Source organism: Atheta coriaria, unplaced genomic scaffold, assembly GCF_025399875.1.
Source record: "Atheta coriaria isolate IRGN ID8LTWV9N9 unplaced genomic scaffold, Caltech_Dcor_3.1 hic_scaffold_7_pilon, whole genome shotgun sequence".
Taxonomy (NCBI): Eukaryota; Metazoa; Arthropoda; class Insecta; order Coleoptera; family Staphylinidae; genus Dalotia; species Dalotia coriaria.
Genome location: NW_027045449.1, coordinates 13,150,711 through 13,171,791, shown reverse-complemented (window position 1 = coordinate 13,171,791; position 21,081 = coordinate 13,150,711). Strand labels below are relative to the sequence as shown.

The 21,081-nt window shown below is 36.8% G+C and overlaps 4 protein-coding genes and 1 long non-coding RNA gene across 5 annotated transcripts; 4 read left to right on the top strand and 1 right to left on the bottom strand.

Moving 5' to 3' along the window:
• The first annotated feature begins 77 nt into the window (after positions 1-77).
• On the top strand, positions 78-1,921 carry O-fut1 (O-fucosyltransferase 1). The gene is made up of 3 exons (XM_065307406.1): positions 78-224; positions 276-536; positions 595-1,921. Exons 1-3 carry the CDS (start codon positions 119-121, stop codon positions 1,380-1,382), a joined length of 1,155 nt encoding a protein of 384 aa, XP_065163478.1. The 5' UTR covers positions 78-118; the 3' UTR covers positions 1,383-1,921.
• A 389-nt stretch (positions 1,922-2,310) lies between these two features.
• Positions 2,311-4,693, top strand: LOC135795657 (homeobox protein 13-like). The gene has a single exon (XM_065307410.1). The coding sequence runs from the start codon at positions 2,611-2,613 to the stop codon at positions 3,643-3,645; it is 1,035 nt and encodes a 344-aa protein (XP_065163482.1). The 5' UTR covers positions 2,311-2,610; the 3' UTR covers positions 3,646-4,693.
• A 7,536-nt stretch (positions 4,694-12,229) lies between these two features.
• Positions 12,230-16,526, top strand: LOC135795775 (uncharacterized). The gene is made up of 2 exons (XR_010549143.1): positions 12,230-12,444; positions 12,570-16,526. It is a non-coding gene; the product is annotated as an uncharacterized lncRNA (long non-coding RNA).
• Positions 16,527-18,023: 1,497 nt separating this feature from the next.
• On the bottom strand, positions 18,024-19,526 carry LOC135795774 (serine/threonine-protein phosphatase 2A activator-like). The gene is made up of 5 exons (XM_065307557.1): positions 19,359-19,526; positions 19,209-19,297; positions 18,938-19,144; positions 18,328-18,879; positions 18,024-18,271 (listed from the first exon to the last, which is right to left on the bottom strand). The coding sequence occupies exons 1-5, from the start codon at positions 19,381-19,383 to the stop codon at positions 18,107-18,109; spliced, it is 1,038 nt and encodes a 345-aa protein (XP_065163629.1). The 5' UTR covers positions 19,384-19,526; the 3' UTR covers positions 18,024-18,106.
• A 266-nt stretch (positions 19,527-19,792) lies between these two features.
• Tctp (translationally controlled tumor protein) lies at positions 19,793-21,039 on the top strand. The gene is given in 4 exon segments (XM_065307415.1): positions 19,793-19,952; positions 20,106-20,364; positions 20,655-20,676; positions 20,678-21,039. Coding segments are annotated over 4 exon segments (519 nt in total). The 5' UTR covers positions 19,793-19,924; the 3' UTR covers positions 20,888-21,039.
• Positions 21,040-21,081: the final 42 nt, after the last annotated feature.

Sequence of the window (21,081 nt, the reverse complement as noted above, 5' to 3'; positions counted from 1 at the left end):
TATTTTATGCGTTTTAGTAATATTCGTAAACTTGGTTGCCTATATTAAGTATTAGTATTTACTATTTCAAAGTAAGGTTAACATAGCCCAAGTAGTCGGCATTACAAACAAATGAAACATGTATTTAAAACTCATCACTTATTTTACATTGGTTTTTTGTATAAACAATAGCAAAGCTCATGAATTAGACACAAATGGCTACATTTTATACTGTCCATGCATGGGTAAGCAAGTCAATAAAATAACAGACACTTATTCATTATATTAAATTTTAGGTAGATTTGGGAACCAAGCAGATCACTTTCTTGGTGCTTTAGGATTTGCTCAAGGATTAAATCGTACTTTAGTGCTTCCACCTTGGGTGGAATACAGATATGGTGAACCTAAATCAATTCAAGTGCCTTTTGATACATACTTCAAGGTAGAACCCTTGAGAGAATTTCATAAAGTAATTACAATGGAAGAATTTATGAGAGATATTGCTCCTATTGAATGGCCTCTTAATGAAAGAATATCATTTTGTTATACTAATAGAGGTAGTCAGTTATTATTGTTTAATTTAATACAGGTTGGTTTTAATTCCTATCATTTAAGGGGATGATAATAATTGCAATGCAAAGTATGGTAATCCATTTGGTCCATTTTGGGACACATTTGATGTAGATTTTGTTGGTTCAGAGTTTTATGGTCCTCTACATTATGACACCTACAATCATGACATGGCAAGGCAATGGAAAGACAAATATCCACCAAATAAATGGCCGGTTTTGGCCTTCTCTGGTGCCCCTGCAGCCTTTCCAGTGCAAGCAGAAAACCGCCACTTGCATAAATATTTAAAATGGACTGATACATATGAGACGAGAGCAGATGACTTTATTACCAGCATGCCAAAAGGTGCCTTTATTGGTATTCATTTAAGAAATGGAATTGATTGGGTCCGAGCTTGCGAACACATCCCGGAAAGCCCGAATTTATTTGCCGCTGCACAATGTTTAGGTTACCGCAACGAGCATGGCGTGGCCACACCAGACATGTGTCTTCCCACGAAGGAAACAATTCTACGGCAATTGAAACGTGTCATTAAGAAATTACAAACAATCAAGTCGGTTTTCGTTGCGTCGGATAGCAATCATTTGATTAGGGAATTGAAAACTGGACTGGAGCGCATCAAAGTCGACGTATACAAGTATCCGGAAAACAGCCCGCATGTCGATTTGGTGATTTTGGGTAAGGCGCATCACTTTATTGGTAATTGCATTAGCTCGTACAGCGCCTTCGTTAAGCGCGAACGCGATGCTAAGGGATTAACGAGTAGTTTCTGGGCGTTTCCGAGTGAAAAAGACAAAACCAAACGGGCAAACGTCAGTCATCTGGAATTATAGCGTAAGACTGTATTTACCGCACCGATAAGTATTTATTTTTCAGCTTTTGCTTAATATTGTGAATTTGAAACTGTAATCTCAGTATTTTTATATCTATGAAGTATTTTTGATACCAACGTTTACACGAGATAATTTTAAGTTTTTCAAAATGCCGAAACACATTTAATTTAAGTTATTATGTGTGGAAATATGAGCAGTTAGGGTTTATTAGCTATGTGCACAAAGCAATAATTTTACATATCTTCATAATACAACTAAAGCAAAGCACATTAAGTTAATTAGTGATTACAAGAACTAAGATTGAGACAGTAAAATCCCTTTATTGCATCATGTTACTAAGTAATTTTCCATTTTATATACGTCCAATCATACTTCGTCGCCTTTTATTAAAAACACCGTTCATATTTATATACAACGATAATTATTGTAAACATAATGACTAAAACTGAATATCAACCATGATAAAAACATGTGTAATTCAATTGCAAAGCAAATAAGACACATTGTGACTTTAATAATACGCAAATTTACAAACGGAATCCATCTTTCTTTCATTCTTTGCCGATTCTTACCATTCTACGTTCTGATTTCGGATTCTAGTCCAACACCGACGTTTTCACGATGAGTATATTTTCTATGAATTTCACCACATTACGATTGTGTAAGTGCATTGTACTTACCTCACGAAGGCGCCTACAGGGAGATGCATAACTTGATCGGGCATGCCTGCAGAAACAGCAAACATCAACGCTGGAACGTTCGACAATCGGAATTTCGCCGCAGCGGAAATTTCCTGTATAGAATCTAGAATCTGTTCGGCGGTCGGCACTCGTGTGCGTTCGGCAAGGACGCTGCCGCGATTGGCCCGCGTCGAGTCGAAAGTAGGTTGTGACGTCACGCGAAACTATAAGTACAAGTGGACGAGCGCGAATGCGAGCATTTTACTCACTCGTCTCGGAAGTGCCAGTTACCTCGCCGAAGCTAGCGCTCACGACTGCACGCCAAACGAAAGAGATACGTAGTAGAAGCGCGTGGGCACGGTCACAGCAGCCAATCCATTCATACAACGAAAATATCGGATTATCACAACGGCCTGTTCTACGTAGGTGTGTGCGACGTGCGAATATTACCAGTGCTAAATATCACAAACAGTTGAACAACATTTGGATTAATCCCAAAGGACCACACATTGTTTGTTGTTGATACTACGAAGTGAATAGTTAATAAAATGGCCAGCGAAGCACAACGTTTAATCGGCATCTCTCTAACGAAGATCGCGCAATCAAGGACGCATCGAAGTGGTGTGAGCCTACACAAGAATCTACTGATTGCTACCGTGCTTCAAAAAGCGCGCTATATATTCATGGAGGAGGCGTACAACATGGTGCACTATCAGCAGCGTGCAGTAGCGCCAATGCAACTGCACCACCATCAGCAACAAGTGCAAATGCAGCTGCAGGTGCAAATGCAACCGCAGCAGACGCATCCTGTGAACATGCAGCAGCGACATCACCAGCAGGAAGCTGAAGAAGATGACGACCTGGTGGGATTAACAGTGGAGGAAGCTGGAATAGACCAGACCTCACCATTGGAAGATACCACCACAACTTGTAGCACATTGCATGACTATCCTCAATCCGGATGTGCGAAATGTGCTTCCAATCAGAACCAGGGACAACAGCAACCACAACACGAAAAGGACAAGAACAAGGAGAACCAGCCACCCGGGTATCATCCGGAACAACTGACCTACTTGGATTTGGATAAAACGCCGAGCGTATTAAAAGAAAGAAGTTCTAGTAATGCCAGTACCTCTACCACGACCACCAACACCACTACCACGAGTCCAGTTTGTTTAAAACGGCGAAGGGCTGTTAGCGAATGGGAAACTGAAGAAGCAGTGCAGTCTATCCTACCCAAGAGAAGGTGCTCCTCTGTTGAATCAATCGTTACTTCTGATGAGGACGACTCGGTATTTCTGGACAACGCTTCTCAGCTTTCGGAAGCAGTGAGCAAAAATTTAGAGGAAACAAAAACCACCACCAACACTAGTTCCATGGACTCCATCGACAGGATTACATCGCTGGTATCTATATTCAGCTTTGGCATGACGTCGACACCGACCGAGAACACCTCCAACGCGACCTCAGGCAACGGTAAGCTGTCGTCGAACCGATCAGTGAGCACACCGGATCTGTGCAGCTCGCAGGCGAAGGAGGGAGACGCGATACAGCAGCGGCCGTTTCTCGCAATGACCGTTTAGTTGAAATTAAAATTTGAACGAAACTCGATTTGTACATTACTAGTTTAATTAGCGGTAAGTCAACTGTTGAGTTGACATGCGCACAAAACAAAATGAAATCAACACAACCAGACATCAGCCGAAAAAAGACCAGAATCAAATATTTTACATGAACTCATAAACTGTTGAAAATCACTCGCAAACATACTAGGAAGATCTCTTTTATCAAATACGTAAAGCAAATGACAAACAAACGCGTTACAGATGATATGCATGGCTGACATTGCTGATTAGTACGCATTGTCGGATGTTGGCGATTTCACAGGTAGATTTATGGTGCTAATAAGTTAAATCGCAGTATTTATTTTCGCTACCGCACCACATTGTTGAATACGGTTTTCGTTTATATTTTTCAATAACTTCAAACAGACCAAATGTGATATATGTATAAAGGAAATTGATGAACGAATTAAGATGTTAACTATTTTTGTATTTAAAAAGAAACACAACCTAAATCATGTAAAAGAGAGAGAGTGGTACTATTCATTTATTTTTAACACATCGCTGAAGAGCGAAAACCAACATGGCGGATAAACAACCGCAACGTTGTGGTAACCATGACTACCGTGACATTCGTTAGCTTATCATCACATTGCGCAACACATCGTCATCGTAATCACGTGTTTTTCTAGATTACTCACAATTAAACATTTAGAAATGTGAATCACACAGATTTCGTGTGGAAATTTAAATGGTAAAAATTCAACATTCCATCATTATATTTTTAAGTTATGGAAGTCATGGTTACCGCTTCGTAAAGAATTTGTTTATTATCGACAGAAGGAATTGTATTGTAATTTAAAGAATTGATTGATACATTAATACTTAATATTTAATGAATTATTTTTAAATTTTATTCACTGTATATAATTATCATGTAACATGACGATTTTTGTTACGATTCTGTTTTAAGAATCAATGGCCCTTCATTTGTTTTAAGTTTTGTTATTTTCGAGTTTACGTATTTTTGTGTCTTTTATATAATGTAAATAAATGTCTATTGATTTAATTCTGCAAAGATGGAAAATATAAATATTGATTAAATATTTTGATAAAAAAAACTTGAATTGTTTTTCTAATTCACATTTTACGCATTTAATACAAAATATTTATATGTTTTTTAATTTGGTTTGTAGAATATTCATTCTAGTTTCAATCCTGAGCTACAAGTGGTTGATGCACAGGCTCTAACTAAAGAGTTGAAGAGAAAGTTATAATTGAGGCGCCCACAAGTCAGAACTACACACACATTCGAACAACTGCGTCGGTATTACCTGCCGAGAGTCATTCGTTTCGAATATTCAAACTGCCTTGATTTTCAAATGTTTGCAATTCCAATCCTTATCATTCGTGTGAGTTTCTTCTTTCCGTGTGTGTGTTTCAAATCGCAACGTATTTATTTACTGGCGGGAGGAATTGCGCACGCAAATTATAAAAAAGAAACGGCAGCAAAAGTGTGTTGCTGCCAATGGACGCTACGACGCTAGTAAGATATCCGTTCGTGCATGACGACGACGACGAACGATGATGTTCTTACGACACCATTTTACACTACAACTAATAGAACAATGGAAATACAATCCGTGCGAAATGAGAACGCAAAGAGAAACAACAACGAAATTACACGTTCTGCAGTCATAGACTCGATGAAACAGGCACAAACCAAGTACACACTTCCAAGCGTAATTAATAAACGAAGAATGATTCACCACTATACGATTGAAAACAAGTGAGAAGTTTGTGTGATTTAACCTAAAAAAAATCTTTATCAGCGTTAGTTTATCTTCGCAAGTAAAAATGACAAAAATAACATGGTTTGTGGTTATGTTCCTTGTGTTTATCATGTGTTGACCAATGCTATTATCACTTGTTTAAATATAGATATTAAAGACAAACACAAGTGGTGTGTGCGACTTCCAAATAAAGAAGATGGCCGCTCGTGAATACACTTGCGATGACGATGACTGTAGCAACAATGTCTGCAACAAAAGCGATGTCGGTGTGTGTACAGCCTGGAAATAATTACGTAATCGGCTGCACAAATTTCATCACGATAACTTCGGTTTGAGCAACACTTGCATAACCTGTTGCAGGTAAACCTAACCCCACCAACATTATGTGTATGTATATGTGTGTACTTTTCTTTGCGATGTGTTTCCACCTTCCAATGCTTTTTTACTATCGATTACCAATATATGCAAGTGTCATAATAATAATGTTTGGATATGTATTTATAAATATTTGTTTGATGCGACACGTGCGGACGCGCGAAGCAACCTGACATAATAATGTGGATTAAGTAGGTAATGCCATGACAGGGTGGAATATTTCGAATTCCGTTTACACACATTAAACAATTTTCACCTCAAAGTGATAAATAATGAATATAATTGAAATTATTTCGTGAGATTATTGATTAGGATAATCAATTTTTAGTAAATAAAAAAAAACAAGTAAAGGTTTCTGGAAGTAAATAATTATCAAATAATCCTACTTCCGTTTAATTATCATGTAAAAATGACTTATTCATGGTATCTTATCAATTCGATTATAAGATGAGTAATAATGGTGAGTTACAAAAATAACAAATAAATTGTATCGATGAGTTTCGCAGACATTTACGTAATGTTAATGTTTGCGCGTGCATGCGAATCAATGAAGGATGACGCAATGTGTATTGATTCTGGCGATTTCCCCTTTTATTTCAAGACGTGAGTGTATTTCACGTGGGCACACTGCTGGCACCCCTTACAATTTATATTTAGGGTGGTAAGTGGTAACTTTCCGTCGTGTTCGTATTTGGAGAAGGTTACGCTACGTCACAACCCCACACAAAACATTACAACATTCAAACGTGGTACAGAAATTAAATTATCTGCTTTATAACGTAAATGAATGAAAATGACAATTGATACTGTTTGAATATTTAGTTTCTAAGCATGTAAAGTTATATTTGAATGTTTCAATTGATTGATTTTGATTGAATGCATTTTTTGAATAAATGACATCATCCCGAAGATGTGCATCTTCAAGTTTGGAATAAAAAGAAATACCAAGGAGTTTAATAACTAATGTGGCGAGAATGCGCATGCAAAGAGCGTCGGACGGCCGTTGAAGACGGATTTAGACGCTGACGTCATCGCGCGCGACGGTCTCTACGCTGACGGGCTGACGACCGACCACAAACATCACAACGCGCAATGTGCGCTCGGCACACCACGACACACGGCGCGTTTTTGAGCGGGCGGGCCGGGCGGGTGTTCATGGCCTACCGGTGCGAATGTATCATACATGGACGGGCGCACGTACGTCACTCCAGAAACGTCCGGCGTCTGCCGAGGCGGCCCGAGTCGCGAGTCGCATCTGTCCTCGACGCACCGGCGTAGCATTGACTCACCGATTATATTCTTCGCGCACCGACGCTGTGCGGCCCGTCGCCGATCGATACCAATAATGGAAGTAACCCAAGTGGTGATGCTTGACTGAGAAATCACTGCGTATTTTGGCCTTCGTGAACTACCACAGTGTCAATGGCGGGATGTTTTATGCGCATGCTGCATCTTTAAAATTTTTATAGTTTGAAAGTTATGTTAGGTTAGGTCATATAAACAGTATTTTTTGAAAAGAAAGATAAAAGTTAGGTTAATTAGCAGGGCAAACTACCGTCAGTAGCAATTATCATAAAATTAGAAATATTGCATAATTACTCGCTTATTTCTTTTTTCTGAAAGGAAAACATCTTAATTTCTTAAATTTTTTGCTGTAAGTTGTGTTCTAATATTAGAAAATCAATGCTCTAAATATTTAAACGAAAAGAAGCTTCCAAAAATACCGCACTCAAATAATTGACTTCGTGTGAATATATGAGTCACTGACAATTAGTTAAATTCCTGCCATGGAAATTTTTGTTTGGTTTGTCTTATATCGTCTGTTGTACATAGACGTAAACTGTGCGTAAAACGAGGGAGCAAGAAAAGGGGGATTTATTCGGAAGGGTCATGTTCACGAGTCATAGCTAGTCACAGCTTACGTCATCGCTGCTACGACGCACGCTGTGCACATCATCAGGGGATCAGGAAGTGTCTGCCTGCATGAGCTGCAGGTTACGGATCATGATTGTGGTGATACGCGCGCAGCCAGACTGTCAGAGTGGGTAAACACTTGACCGATGACGATGACTAAACTGTGGAAGTAATATTAATATGTTTATTAATATTTGTTCTTGGATTGAGCTGAAATGATGTGTAAGTTTCGAGGTTAGGAAATGGAATCTTAATTAACACCTAACCTTAACACTTTGGAAAATTAATATTTGCAATATTACGCTTTTGTAATTAATTTTCAAGAATAATTTAAACATAGAGTAATTATGTTTGAAAAATATTCATAGCTAATTCGTGAACTCTTCAACTCTCCGCCAACAAACTCTTGCGAAACTATTTTGCCACGTCGGCGGCATTTTTATCGGTAGTTTTAGCGCGCACACGGTCGCGAGTCGCGGGCATTTTCAAACTGGAATTCGATACCGACGCACTTTACTACTGTTGCACGCTGCGCGCAGGTTACACCTCGCACGACACAACACACAACAAACAGGCGACGCGACCGAGCCACATCTCACATCTCCAGAGCGGGAATCGAAGCGTGCGAATAACGTACGTACACTTACATAGACTTACGTCCGCGCGAGCATCAAAACGGCGAAGAGGAGAACAACAGAAATCGACGACGCGACGCGCGCGCGCGCCTGCCGCTGCTGCTGGCCGGCGAAACGACATCAGCAGGTCGATGACCATGTTGCGCAGACCGGTGAACCGAACGCGCCGCAGATTCCACAAAATCGACTCCCGTGCACACACGCCGCCCGCCATCACACATGCCCGCCGCGCACGTATGTAAAGCGCCCGCGAACAAGTGCGACAACGGAAATTAATTCATTACTTGCCGAAACTTTCGACTTTCAGGTAGCGCACTCCTGTTGAATAGTGTGACACAGATTATAAAAACAATTAAATATCATTGATACCGAATTGGATACTAATCCATATTCAATATTGTTAAATGGCTTCAGGTGTTTGCGAATAATCATCGTATTGGTATTTGAGCGGGGATCGCGTAAGAGGCGAAATAAACGTTATTTATAATAAAGTTGCATAACTTGTGAAAGCGCCTACAATAAGACACGAATCGCCAGCAAAACGTGCAAATGCGAGCCGAAGAATCAAATGCAGTGAACACAAACAAAACAAAAAAACTAAGGAAATAGGTACTAGTGTGCGAAACTAACTACAGACGTAAAAATATAACACAAAACACAAAATATCTAGCTTAACATGCAACGTTGAAAAAACAAGTGAGAAACAAACAAGAATTCAAGCGAAAACAGGCGAAACAAATGATATCAAATTTGGCCTGTAGTTCACATTTTTCATTTAATTCACAATTCACAGTGTTTTGCTGTAAATAAAAAAAAATGTAAAATGCAAATCGTATATTCATTGCGTTGTTGTACAGCACATACGTACTCGTAGGTATTTATTAATGATTATTTCATGACTAATCCTCGTAATTTACACTAAAAGTGGGAATTGACCCAATACGTTCGCTTACAAATGAATTGTGCTTTACAGGAATTGATAGATGACTGTACAACCTAACCTAACAAATTTCACCACAACACAAAAAAATAAGTTGAAATTCTGAGTGTTTATGTGTTAAAATATTACTATAGTGTATCACGTTACTACAGCATGATACTGCAAAGATTTAAATCGCATTTTACGATCATTTTATGTACGTTTTAATTGATTTTTTTGCTCGTTGCTTGCGCGCGGAGGTTTGTGGAAGAGACGACGTATTGAACGTAGAAACACGTACGATCATACGTCGCCGTGTATGATTCGCGCGATTCGTGTGAATACTATTAAACAAATTGGTTCGCGTTCGAGCCGGTTCATACGTAAGCAGACCTTGGACTTTACGCGGAATGAGATCGTCGCGTTTCGGCGTGCGATCGACGCCGACGACACTCGGTAGTGTAAAAATGAACCAATTGTAGATAATATTCTCGTCGTATTAATAAGTTAAACAAATAACTGCGTAAAAACTGTACATTCCTTCTCTGATTTTTAAAATTTTATCAAATTTACTCGATTTTACACTAAACATGAACTTAGATTATCTGTTTGATTGTTTATAATTTCCTCGTTTTGTGAAAATCGCGTGCGTTCAAATTCGGCACGTGCTGCATTCAGAAAACGCGATCTCCAGCGATCATCATGCGCACGAGCAAAGCAGAAACCCGCATGTGGTGTACGTGTGTGTGTGTTTACATGTGAAGCATGTGCGGAGTGACTCGTAAGATTCGATTCGGAAACGATTGGACGGCCATGACGGCAGGTGCAAAATTTATCGCGCGCGCGCGCGCTCGCTAACCGACGTGAGATGGCTAATAAGAGTCTCTGTGTGCATCTTTGGCCGTTTGTTCAGGCGTATGGAGAATCGAGAGCAGTTCGGTTGCACCCGCGGTGGCGTGCCGTAACCGTTTCGAAATACGCGGTTTGCACCTTGCACCTGCGTCATCGCACCCATCCGCACCGGTTCCGACGTCTGCGCGACGACTCTCTTACACACTGCATGCATACAACCCTCAAACACCGGCCAGACGGACAACAAGACCAAGGCGAAACAAAAATGAATAATTTTCGGGCACGTGTGCACATTGCTAGTCCAACCAAACACAAATATTAACAATTGTCGCCATTATGAAAAAAATACAATCGCAAAATTATTAGTAAAACTTATTTAAATCCATTTTATCTGCTTTCCTGCTGTTTATTTCAAACACATATTGATTAGTCTAGTATTTTCTGTATAGTGTTAATCGCATGTATGTATAGTAACGTCAGTGGCCGTGTTGAACAAGCTTCCAGCAAGGTTATCTGTTTTATCACGTGATCGCAGCGCGCGCGCGCGCGCTAGCAAGTCAGTGACCAACATCTTGCGTTCTGCGCCGCGGTGTTGGCTCAACTTGACTCAACATCGAATGTACTTATTAAACCAATGATTACACAAACACACCGTACACAATGACAAGAGTGTGCGTGAGTACGCGCATGCATACACATTTAGATGTTCTCATTGTGTGCAAACGTAAACTCGTATGTTTCACTCGGCAACGATTCAATTCAATGATGCGCAGGCGTACTGTGCTGAACATGTATTGCGCATGCGCAATACAATTAAACAAATAACTGTGTGTATGTGTGTATGTGTGTGGATTTGTGCGTAGTTTCATAGTGGAATGAAAGAGACGGACGAAAAATCAAGAATCGAAGTCATCGGTCACGCTTTCGAGTCTTTCGTGTTCATCTGCGCGGCCGCGGACGAGCAAATGCGTTATATTTTATGTCCATTCTCATTATGGCGTCTTCCTTTGTCTTTAGTCTTTACTTGATGCATTTCGCTGGGCTTCAAGTTTAAATTTATGTTTGCGCCCATATTTGGTGTACAGGTTTTCTTGCCGAGAAAACAATGCGACAATTGTTTAATTTAAATTTTTGTTTTCTATAAAGAAATAAAACAACAAAATTAAAAGTGTCTAAATTTTAGGTTATAAACTACCACTTTTAACTTAACTTAAATATTGCAGACGAAATTCCAATTTTGAAAGTGATTTATTATTTATTTTAAGGAAAATAACAAAAAGTGCGTAGGTAATTTGTTATTCTACATCTTGTCATTACAATGATACACACTTGTACGCTCGTTTTCTCCAAAGAGTCGACGATTCTAGTTTACCTTTCACTTTAGACTTAACAATATTCTACGCGAAAAAGTTTTTACACCGTTTTAAACTTCAATAAAATCTAACTCCGCAATAAATAATTTCTAAGTTTATCAATCTTTTATTTTAATAATTATTCATTAAAATTTGATTAAAACTACCAAAATGAATTATTCGGTGTTTTCATTTGTTTGTTTATTGGTAATTAGAAAATTACTCACCTAATGTTGATCTAAGCTTACTAAGAACAACAAACAAACAACTAATTGCTAGTAATATGATTATTGCATCAAAGCATTCAGGTGAAACATAGCATCGAAGGTCGTATAACACGATTTCTGTTGCGCCTGCGACTTCCATCTCCACCACACTTTTTATTTATTAATTTGTTTTAGATATTTAAACTGTTTTTGTTGTTTTATAACGGCACTCGACGTATGTAGATTGTTTAAGAATATTATATCATGCAACTTTATTGCATATCAAACAAAACATTAAAGAAATCAAACAATTAAAGTAAGGCTCAGGTTTACGGCCCACCAGCGCCATCTAACAACGGGAGAATCACGTAGCTAACTTGAAGTTGCTACGTTGCTAGCTAAGGACACAATCAGCGCATAAATTATTCTAACTGTTCTTAAGAAACAAAACTTTTTAATCATACATTATACTACCCAATCAAAGTTATTACGTTTATCTTCTTTGTGCATGTGTATATGATATCATGTGAAAATTTTCCTAGCAACAATTAAGTTTGCTCAACATTCAGATATCGCACAGATAACAGTGATGACAATTGATTATAGTGTGGTATAGGAGATAAATGATTCACTCTCAGGAATCTGAGTGTGCGCATTAATATAAAAAAACGGATATAGCCTTCAAAACTATAATTCTACGCGGCTGCACTCAATTGGTAACACTTTTCTCAACTTAGCATACTCGTATGTAGTTTATTTCCAGTGTTAAATATAGTAAGTACATTATTCTATCCGAGATGAAATTTCATTGAACGTGGGTGAATAATACACGCACTTTGTACTTTGTACGCCATCTTTTTCTATGTGGCCCTATCCCGCAACCCGTTACGCATGTATAGTGGATAATTCGAAGTGTGAATCATCGATCAAGACAAACAAATTCAAAGCACTGGTAGAGTGGAAGCAGGAGACAAACTCACCGCGTGCGCGGAAAGTGTTCGTACTCTCATAATATGCGTGTAACTGCCTTTCTGGTTGATGGGCATTCGAGACAAAAATAGATTCGATGATTCGAACAAGATCGACCGGTGCAGAACGATGCTGAGCGGAGTGGAGAGCGAGTTCAAATTTGAGGAATTTCAGTGTGACGTTGTTTGACTGCATATGGATATATGGTAGGTGTGGGAGGTGAGGAAAGGAAATTATAATATCTATATGTGCACATATTTACATTGTTAAATATAATTAAACAATTTAAACTATTTATAGCAAAAATAATGAAGTTTCGATGAAAGATATCCAAATTTAGGTTTATGGATGCACTCGTCTGATATTTGTTTGTTTGTGGTTAAATATAGACTGTTCTAATTTTCGCCCATCTTGAAAATCCAAATAAAAATACTTTTGGATTGAAACCAAAGCAAACTATCCACAAACCTTTTCATATTCGGTAAATTATGGATGTACATGAAGTACAAACATTTATAATGTTATTACTATTAGATTGTCTTGACTTCGTATTTATAGATTTATTGTAAACGATATAAATTTGTGTTTATGTGTTAAATTACTACATATGGATATAATTCTCAGTGGTAAAGAATTTGAAGCGAGTGACTAATCACAAACAGACGTGAATGAGTCGGTAGTCTAATTGTGGCTGCCAAGCCGGCTCGCCCGTTGTTGCCGATAGGGTTACTCATCCAGACAGACATGTGCGAGATTGCAACACGACACCACTTTTCCGACATATGACTTTGTATTAAGCCTTTAAACAGTCAATTTTAACAAATGTTATTCTAACAATCATAAGAAAACCAATCGATATTACATAATTTGGTGCGAGTAGGCGGCTCATAGACTTTTTTGAGTTTCTGCCATTTTGTAGTTTTTAAGTCAACTTGTTTTATGATCAGTAATCTTCGAATTAGTAAAATTATTAAAGACCCAGCTCTAATAATAATAAATTCGAAGTAATTCGATGTTTTGTGATATAACCCTTAGTATATACCTACCCACTAATACGTTTCAATTTATATAAGCATTATTTTTCCCCCCATAGGCGTCTAACTATAGATTTTGGTTTTCTATGTTTTGATTCATAGTTTGCGTTATTTTGTTAAAATGTTATTTTTCTTGAATTTATTTTGTATTTGTTCACGTGTTTGTAAATATTGTCATTTTTTTTAAACTCAAAATTGATATGAAAAGCAAGGGCAATTGTTTTTGTTCAAGTTTAAAATGTCTTTATTTTAATTTATTGCTTATACAAAGTAAATATCCGCAAAATACCGCGTTCATGATAACTAATACAGCCGAATATTATAGGATAAGGTTTTAAAATCCGAAGATACTGTATTATTTCTGTTACAAATCAATATTTATAATTTTGGCTAACCTGATTTTATAAAACTTAGTAAGAACCTATACCTATCTCAAAATGAATTTATTTTTGCGAAATAGTTGCATATTAAGCAGTAAATAGTTTATACTGCTTAAACTTCTGAAGCCAGTGGACGTCTCGCTTGTGGACGAATTAGAAAACGGATAAAGGCAATAAAAGTACTTTCACCCATGTACACAAATTGAACACACGTCGCGGATTTTGTACACGCATTGGCAGTACTTGCGCGCTTATATTTAAAAATAGCTGTATCTCAACTTTATTTCTTAAAAATTACATCCCAATGCACTAATTTATTTGTAATAATGATGATAAATTTATAGAATATGCTAACAATGTCTGTGCTTTTGAAGTTATATAAATAAAATGGCATCAACAAATTTTTAGAGTAAAAATAATGTCGTTTTAGAGTATTTTCGACGAGTGCAGTGCTTGAATTTGAATCAAAATTGAGTACACAATAAATATTAAAACGATATATTATATTCCTAGTAAGTTGTAGAGGCTGGGTAGAAATGGAAGTGTGTATTTACGCCCGTGGTCCACTTTCTCTAAACTCACTCTAGCAACTCTATAGAACAACTACACTACGTCATATACGCTTCATTTTAAATATTCATAGACTATATTAATCATTAATTAATTCAAGTTTATAATCTCTACATAATCTATCGATAAAATTAATCAATGCTTTGTGCGTAAATAAGCAATTTTCTATTATTTTGTAATGTCCTTATTTCTCACTCAAAAACTGATTTTTTAAATTAAAATTAAGAAATTATATGAATCTCTGACCGCGTCGCAAATAATGGGTTCATGTAACTTTCTCAAATGTATCAGTTTGCTGTACAACTCCATACAGAGTGTTTTAGATGAAACTATGTTGTGTTTTTTTCAACTAATGTTGCGTCTGCGCGTGCGTGGTACTCCACAGGTAGTCACTAGTTCATCTGGCTCTTTCATTCAGGATCGAAACAGTAATAACAACGGAAACTTCGGTGATATTATTGTAGTAGGTTTTATGGCACATATTTGAAAGTCAACGACCTCAACTGTATCGCGGCGGTGTACGCGCACCGCGAACATATCGCATTGTTTTCTTGCACCGTTTTGCTTATCGCTCGCGCGAGCGCACTTGCGCGTTCCTTCGGATGACCTCTTCGCCAAACGAACCAACCTGCAACTGCGCTCTCGGCTATTTAATGTATGCATTGCTACACAAACTTCTTGTTATTGTGAAAATTAAAGACTAAAAATTAGAAACTAAACAAATTAAATTATTTTGATTTGATGTATTGTTGTAATGTTAATTTTATATTAATCATTTACCGAATATGATTATATTGTGCTCACGTTATCGGTAAACACATAGAAACAGTGTTCAGAAACTTAAAGACGGTTTCTAATGATAATATCCAAAGTGCGAAATATTAACACTGACCTATCTTCCAAAGTGTGCGTAAATCGTGATTGAAACACGTGATTACGTGATAAACATCACCAATATTACCACACAAACCCACGCGTGTACTCAGGCTATGCATAATTACAGTCAGCGACTAGTGTACTTCCCCTCAAGGGCCTTGAAATTATTTTTTATCAAAATATTTCAAATTTCAATTGTGTTTCTATGTCAATACTCATCGTTGCGTGTTACTACGATGACAAATTACACGTGCCAGCTGTCTCTATGTACAATCATGCGCACTTTGACATGAAATGTTATAAAATTAAACGAATGCTTAAAGGTTTTCGTAAATTTCAACCATCTTCAAGAATTTGCATTGAAATAATTATTAAATCAATACTTACCGATGATTCATTTATTAAATATTCATAATTCATACATTTTCTGGTTGTAAATTAATCAATAAATATATGTTGTGCTGAGGTCAAACTGGTTGCATTTATTTGTGTACATTAATATAATTATCATAGTTAATGAGCTCACGTAAGTTACAAAAAAAATTGTTTAGCATGTGGACACAATTATCGAAGTTTACAGCTTAATTCAACGGTTGTTTAATTTGTTGATACTCTATACGACTGGGTATTCACATGCACGACGGATATCAACAAGTATTAGTGACGCAACGATACGAACAAAATTCACATGAGCCCACTCCGCTAGCCATAAAAGCGCGATATAACCGATTCGAACCTTCATTCACAAATTGCACTAGCAACGAAAACATACACTACACAAAAAGTTGCCTGTATTATTTTAAAACAAAAACTGGTTAACCAAGTATTAAATAAAAATGACAATCAAAATGGAACCTAGTGAGTTTAAAACATCGCCGCCATTACGAACTCGCCATGACAGAACCTGCCGAACATCAAATAGTTCTCCTTCAACGACGAACAGAACTTCCATTGGAAATAATCAAGTGATAACTCTATCTGAAGTGATAAACAACATTGACATCATAGGCAATCAAAATTTGCTGACTGTGGATATAAACAATGCAAACATCAAAGTTATCGGCAATGGCTGCACTGTGAAGGTTTACCGCGGCAATGGAAGGATACAAGTTATTGGCAACAACAGCACGGTGTTTATCAGTGATGGAATTGATGCGAATTGCGTGCAATGTGTGGGAAACAAGAGCAGAGTGCTTAGCTTCCAAATGGATAATAATCACAAATCGACTAATGTAGAAACACGAGATGGCCGAGACACGGCGAGTGATGTTCGCGATTGTAATTTAGTTGATGGTGATTGTAATTATCTTAGCGCTGGAAGTGGTAATAGTAACGAAGCGAGTAAAAATAGAAAGCAATCAATGAAATGTCCGGCAAGTAGAACATGCGAGGACGGTGAAAGTGCGAAGGGTAGTTTGAAGGAAGCAATGTACAAGGTGCGACACCCAAATGGATTGTTACATAGTTTTGACCGTCAGGGCACGGTGGTGCAGAAGCATGGATATTTGTATATTGATAATTGTGTCACTGTGAAAACGGGGACCACAAGGACGATACCTTTTTAGTTATTAAATTTATTTATTAAATTATTGAACAACGAACAGTATTATTATTATGTGATAAATGTGTACTTATTCAAAATATTGTATCAATATACTCTCATAAATGTACAAATTAAAATATAATATGTTTTATTTATACAAGAACCGAAAAGGCAAAAATAACATTTTTTTGTTTGCATCAGTTGGAAAAAGAGTAGGAGATGTGGGGTTGGTTGTAAGGGTGCAGGGATTCTTTATATGTGGTCTGCGGATCTATTCTGGTAGCTGTAAACAAAAACAGTATTACCTACTGAGTTCTGAATAATAATATTACCTAATGAATAACAGTATATAAAACGCCACTTTGGTGTTTTTCATTTTTTGAAGATTTATGAAATATTTTCAAAGCGCTAGCGTTAGTAAAGAAATCTAACAAATACGGAAGGGTTTCCGTGAACCTCGATATTTACCAAAACTTCGAACATTTTTAATTATAAAATCGTGAAAACAACGAAATGGAAACATGATAAAGGATGATTTTCATTGTATATATTGATTATTCTCAAACAAATTTAGTTACGTAAAATTTGACTTGAATTTGGCTCTTTAAAAGGTTTAAAAAAATAAGAACCCATATGAGCCAGCATCACAAGATATTTTACAATGTTATTTGAATGTTATCTCTGCCTTTTATAACGTGAAAATCTGGTGTATAAATCACATGACACAGATACAGACAGCCTTTCATAATGTGTCTTCCAAAATGGACCAAATTTTCAGACATTCCCTAATCGTTCAAATTGTATAAAGAGAGTTGGTAAATAAATATCGGAAAGTACCAGAAAACCGCGGTGCAAATACGCTTTATTAAAACCAAACCTAGAAAAATAACAGCAAGAAAAAAGCGTAAGAGATGCCTATTGCATTAAAGTTTTGAAAATTCCACATATCAAGGTAAGGCGCCGTTAGAGAATTGCAGGTGATCACAAACAATAACTCATTTAATAAATGTTTGTACGTACAATATGCCTATATGTCATAACAAAAATATTAATTTATCATATATTTAAGTTGGCTTTTGGGATGGTACTTGCATTGAAGATCTACCCGTAGAAGGAGGCGGAGTCATCCCCAAAAATCTTCGATCAGTCCCACGTCCTTGCAAGAATGGTTTTAGTGGCAATAACGAACCAAAAGTTATATGCTGTGCCACAGGAAATTTTCCCAATACCTAAAAAACATGTATAACAGCAATTTCATAAAATATATTAAATGGAAATGTCTCACTTCTGCTCTGTACATTTTGATCAAACCCAAAGTGACCTTGGTCCAATGTGCAACACCACTAATACCCCACAGCTGATTTGAATGTTCAGCAAATGGCCCCTTTTTTACTTGGTTTATATATGCGATGCAAGACAAAAACATGTACTGATCAGCAAAAGTTTCCACCACTTCCGGATTTAAAAATGAACAGGGTTCAATTTTTGGATGCGCTTGCAATTGCGAACTACCCCAAATAAATGGGACAAATTGGTAATCATCTAAGCTCCACACACCATGACTTCCAGCCGGTTCCATTCGGTAGGTTTGTTGTAACTTTCGTACCAGTTTCAAATAATCATTGAATACTCTTGTTGCGGCGTATATTTTATCATCGGGTTCTAGTGCGCCTATTTTAAACATGCAACAAAGGAACATAATGAAAGAGATTTCATGGCCAGTGCCATAATCAATTCGAATTTGGTTGCCAAATGATTCCATGAAATATGTGGAGACTTCAGCTAAGGCTCTTTGTAGGTGTTCAGGAAGAACTTCTGACAATAATTCATGAGTTGCCTATGCACAAATTATAAGTAGACAGATTATTGAAGTTTAATGTTTGAAAGAAACTTACATTTTGAACTTTTTCCAACCAAAGTCTAAAAGCTTGGTTTCCAAATCTCTGTGGTTGTTCAAGTGGTGGAGTTTCATTTATAAACTGATCTAATTTTTTAATAACACCACAAAGTTTTGTGATGGTTGGAGATACAGGTAATGCATCATATTTTAAAGACTTTCCCTTAATTGCTTCATTAATTGCAAGAATAAATCCCAAATATTCCTACAAATTTCAAGTAAATACATGTTAATTGTAAATATATGATGATGGATGTAGCTATATTTACTTGGTAAGCAATTGAATTCTCCCATAATACCATATCATCTGGGTTTTTGATGAATTTAGTTGGTATCATGTATTCATGGTCAGGTCCAACTAAGAGATATAAAAATAATGATTATTTCAAATATTTATTATGGTAGGCGCAATTAATTACCTCCGTCAATTAGATCAGTGCTCATATTTGTAAAAATATGTGTGAGTCGTGAAGTAAGAAAATTTAAATTGTTAATGTCACTAACGTCAATAATGTTTATTTTCTGATTACTTTTCCTTCAATCTTATCATTTAATTGTTAACCTTAAAATGATTTATAAAATTTTTAGGCGGAAAATGCGCGTGCGCAAAATGACTCAGATAAATTCCACAAATACACCGAGTGAAACCGAACAAGTACCATTTATTTAAATTTAATAATAAGTACTGGTACTAAAAATGTATATTACAAACATCTAGCAATAAAATAATAATTATAAAAAATATTTTTGATTCCTTAGTGCTGAAATAAGCAATTCAGTTTATAGTTTTTGCAGTTAAGTAAAGTGGTGTGTAGATAGCTTTATGTTTTCCAGTCGTCATAGTGACGTCATCCCACAAATGCCAAGTGTACATCGAAATGGGGGCCTGTCACGCGTCGAACGTTCCTTTTTGCATTCGGCCGTCTTGTCGTGTAGACGAGGTTTTTCTGGTGTTCCGTAAAACAATCTACACACATCCACCACTATGAGGATCTACAAAGATATTTACACCGGTAAGTTGAGAGATTTATTGTGTACCAAGTCTGTCAAATCGATATTTTTTGTATCATGTGCATTGGAACCCAAGAAACTAAATCAAAAGTTACACCTAACCTTCAACATATGCAAAGCTGGATAGCAATATAAAGTATTATTTTTTGTTTCAGGTGATGAGATGTTCTCAGACACTTACAAAATCAAGCTTGTCGATGAAGTCGTTTATGAAGTTTACGGCAAACTGATTCAACGTAAACAAGGTGATATTGCCATTGATGGTGCCAACCCATCTGCTGAAGAAGCTGATGAAGGCACTGATGAGAATGTGGAGTCTGGTGTAGATATTGTGCTAAATCACAGATTAATGGAAACTTATGCCTTTGGTGACAAGAAATCTTACACATCATACCTTAAGGATTACATGAAGAAGTGAGTTTTACTTTTACTATTAGTTTTTATAAAAGCAAGTAACTGTGGGAGGCAACACATAGACATCACTTTAATAATAAGTGCTGTTTAAACTGCACTCCCAGATTAAATGCTGGAGTACCTTGGAAAATGTAATGATTTGTCAGTATCATGTATGTTATCTGCAGTCTTCAGACAGTTTAATTTTGATGATTCACAAGTGAATCAATACTTTTCAAAACATGTGACTCATGTAGATATAGTTGACTTATGTTTTACATTCTATTAAATTACAATTTCTCTTTTGGCAGATTGGTAGCAACACTTGAAGAAAAAAAGCCCTGATCAAGTAGACATTTTCAAAACGAATATGAACAAAGTAATGAAGGATATTTTGGGCCGATTCAAGGAATTGCAGTTCTTCACCGGCGAATCTATGGAAATCGACGGTATGGTGGGCCTTATGGAATACCGTGACATTGACGGAACGCAGGTGCCTGTAATGATGTTTTTCAAACATGGGCTAGAGGAGGAGAAATTCTAGATGCGATTTTTATTAAGATTGAAAGGAAGACCTCATGTAATTATGATATGAAGACAAACGATTTCTATTTATTATTTTGATTGATTATATACAGACAACATTCTTGTGAACACGTACGAAAATATCAACAACGCTGGAATACTCGTCTCAAATCGATGACTTATGATTACGCGCCCCTTTTTTATTTTATACAC

Coding starts and splice junctions, on each gene's coding strand:
- O-fut1 (XM_065307406.1), top strand. CDS start 119: ATGTATTTAAAACTCATCACTTATTTTACATTGGTTTTTTGTATAAAC. Junction 225..275: donor TTTATACTGTCCATGCATGG/GTAAGCAAGTCA, acceptor ATTAAATTTTAG/GTAGATTTGGGAACCAAGCA. Junction 537..594: donor ATTTTGTTATACTAATAGAG/GTAGTCAGTTAT, acceptor CTATCATTTAAG/GGGATGATAATAATTGCAAT.
- LOC135795657 (XM_065307410.1), top strand. CDS start 2,611: ATGGCCAGCGAAGCACAACGTTTAATCGGCATCTCTCTAACGAAGATC.
- LOC135795774 (XM_065307557.1), bottom strand. CDS start 19,383: ATGAGCACTGATCTAATTGACGGAG. Junction 19,298..19,358: donor CACTGATCTAATTGACGGAG/GTAATTAATTGC, acceptor TATATCTCTTAG/TTGGACCTGACCATGAATAC. Junction 19,145..19,208: donor AGAATTCAATTGCTTACCAA/GTAAATATAGCT, acceptor TGAAATTTGTAG/GAATATTTGGGATTTATTCT.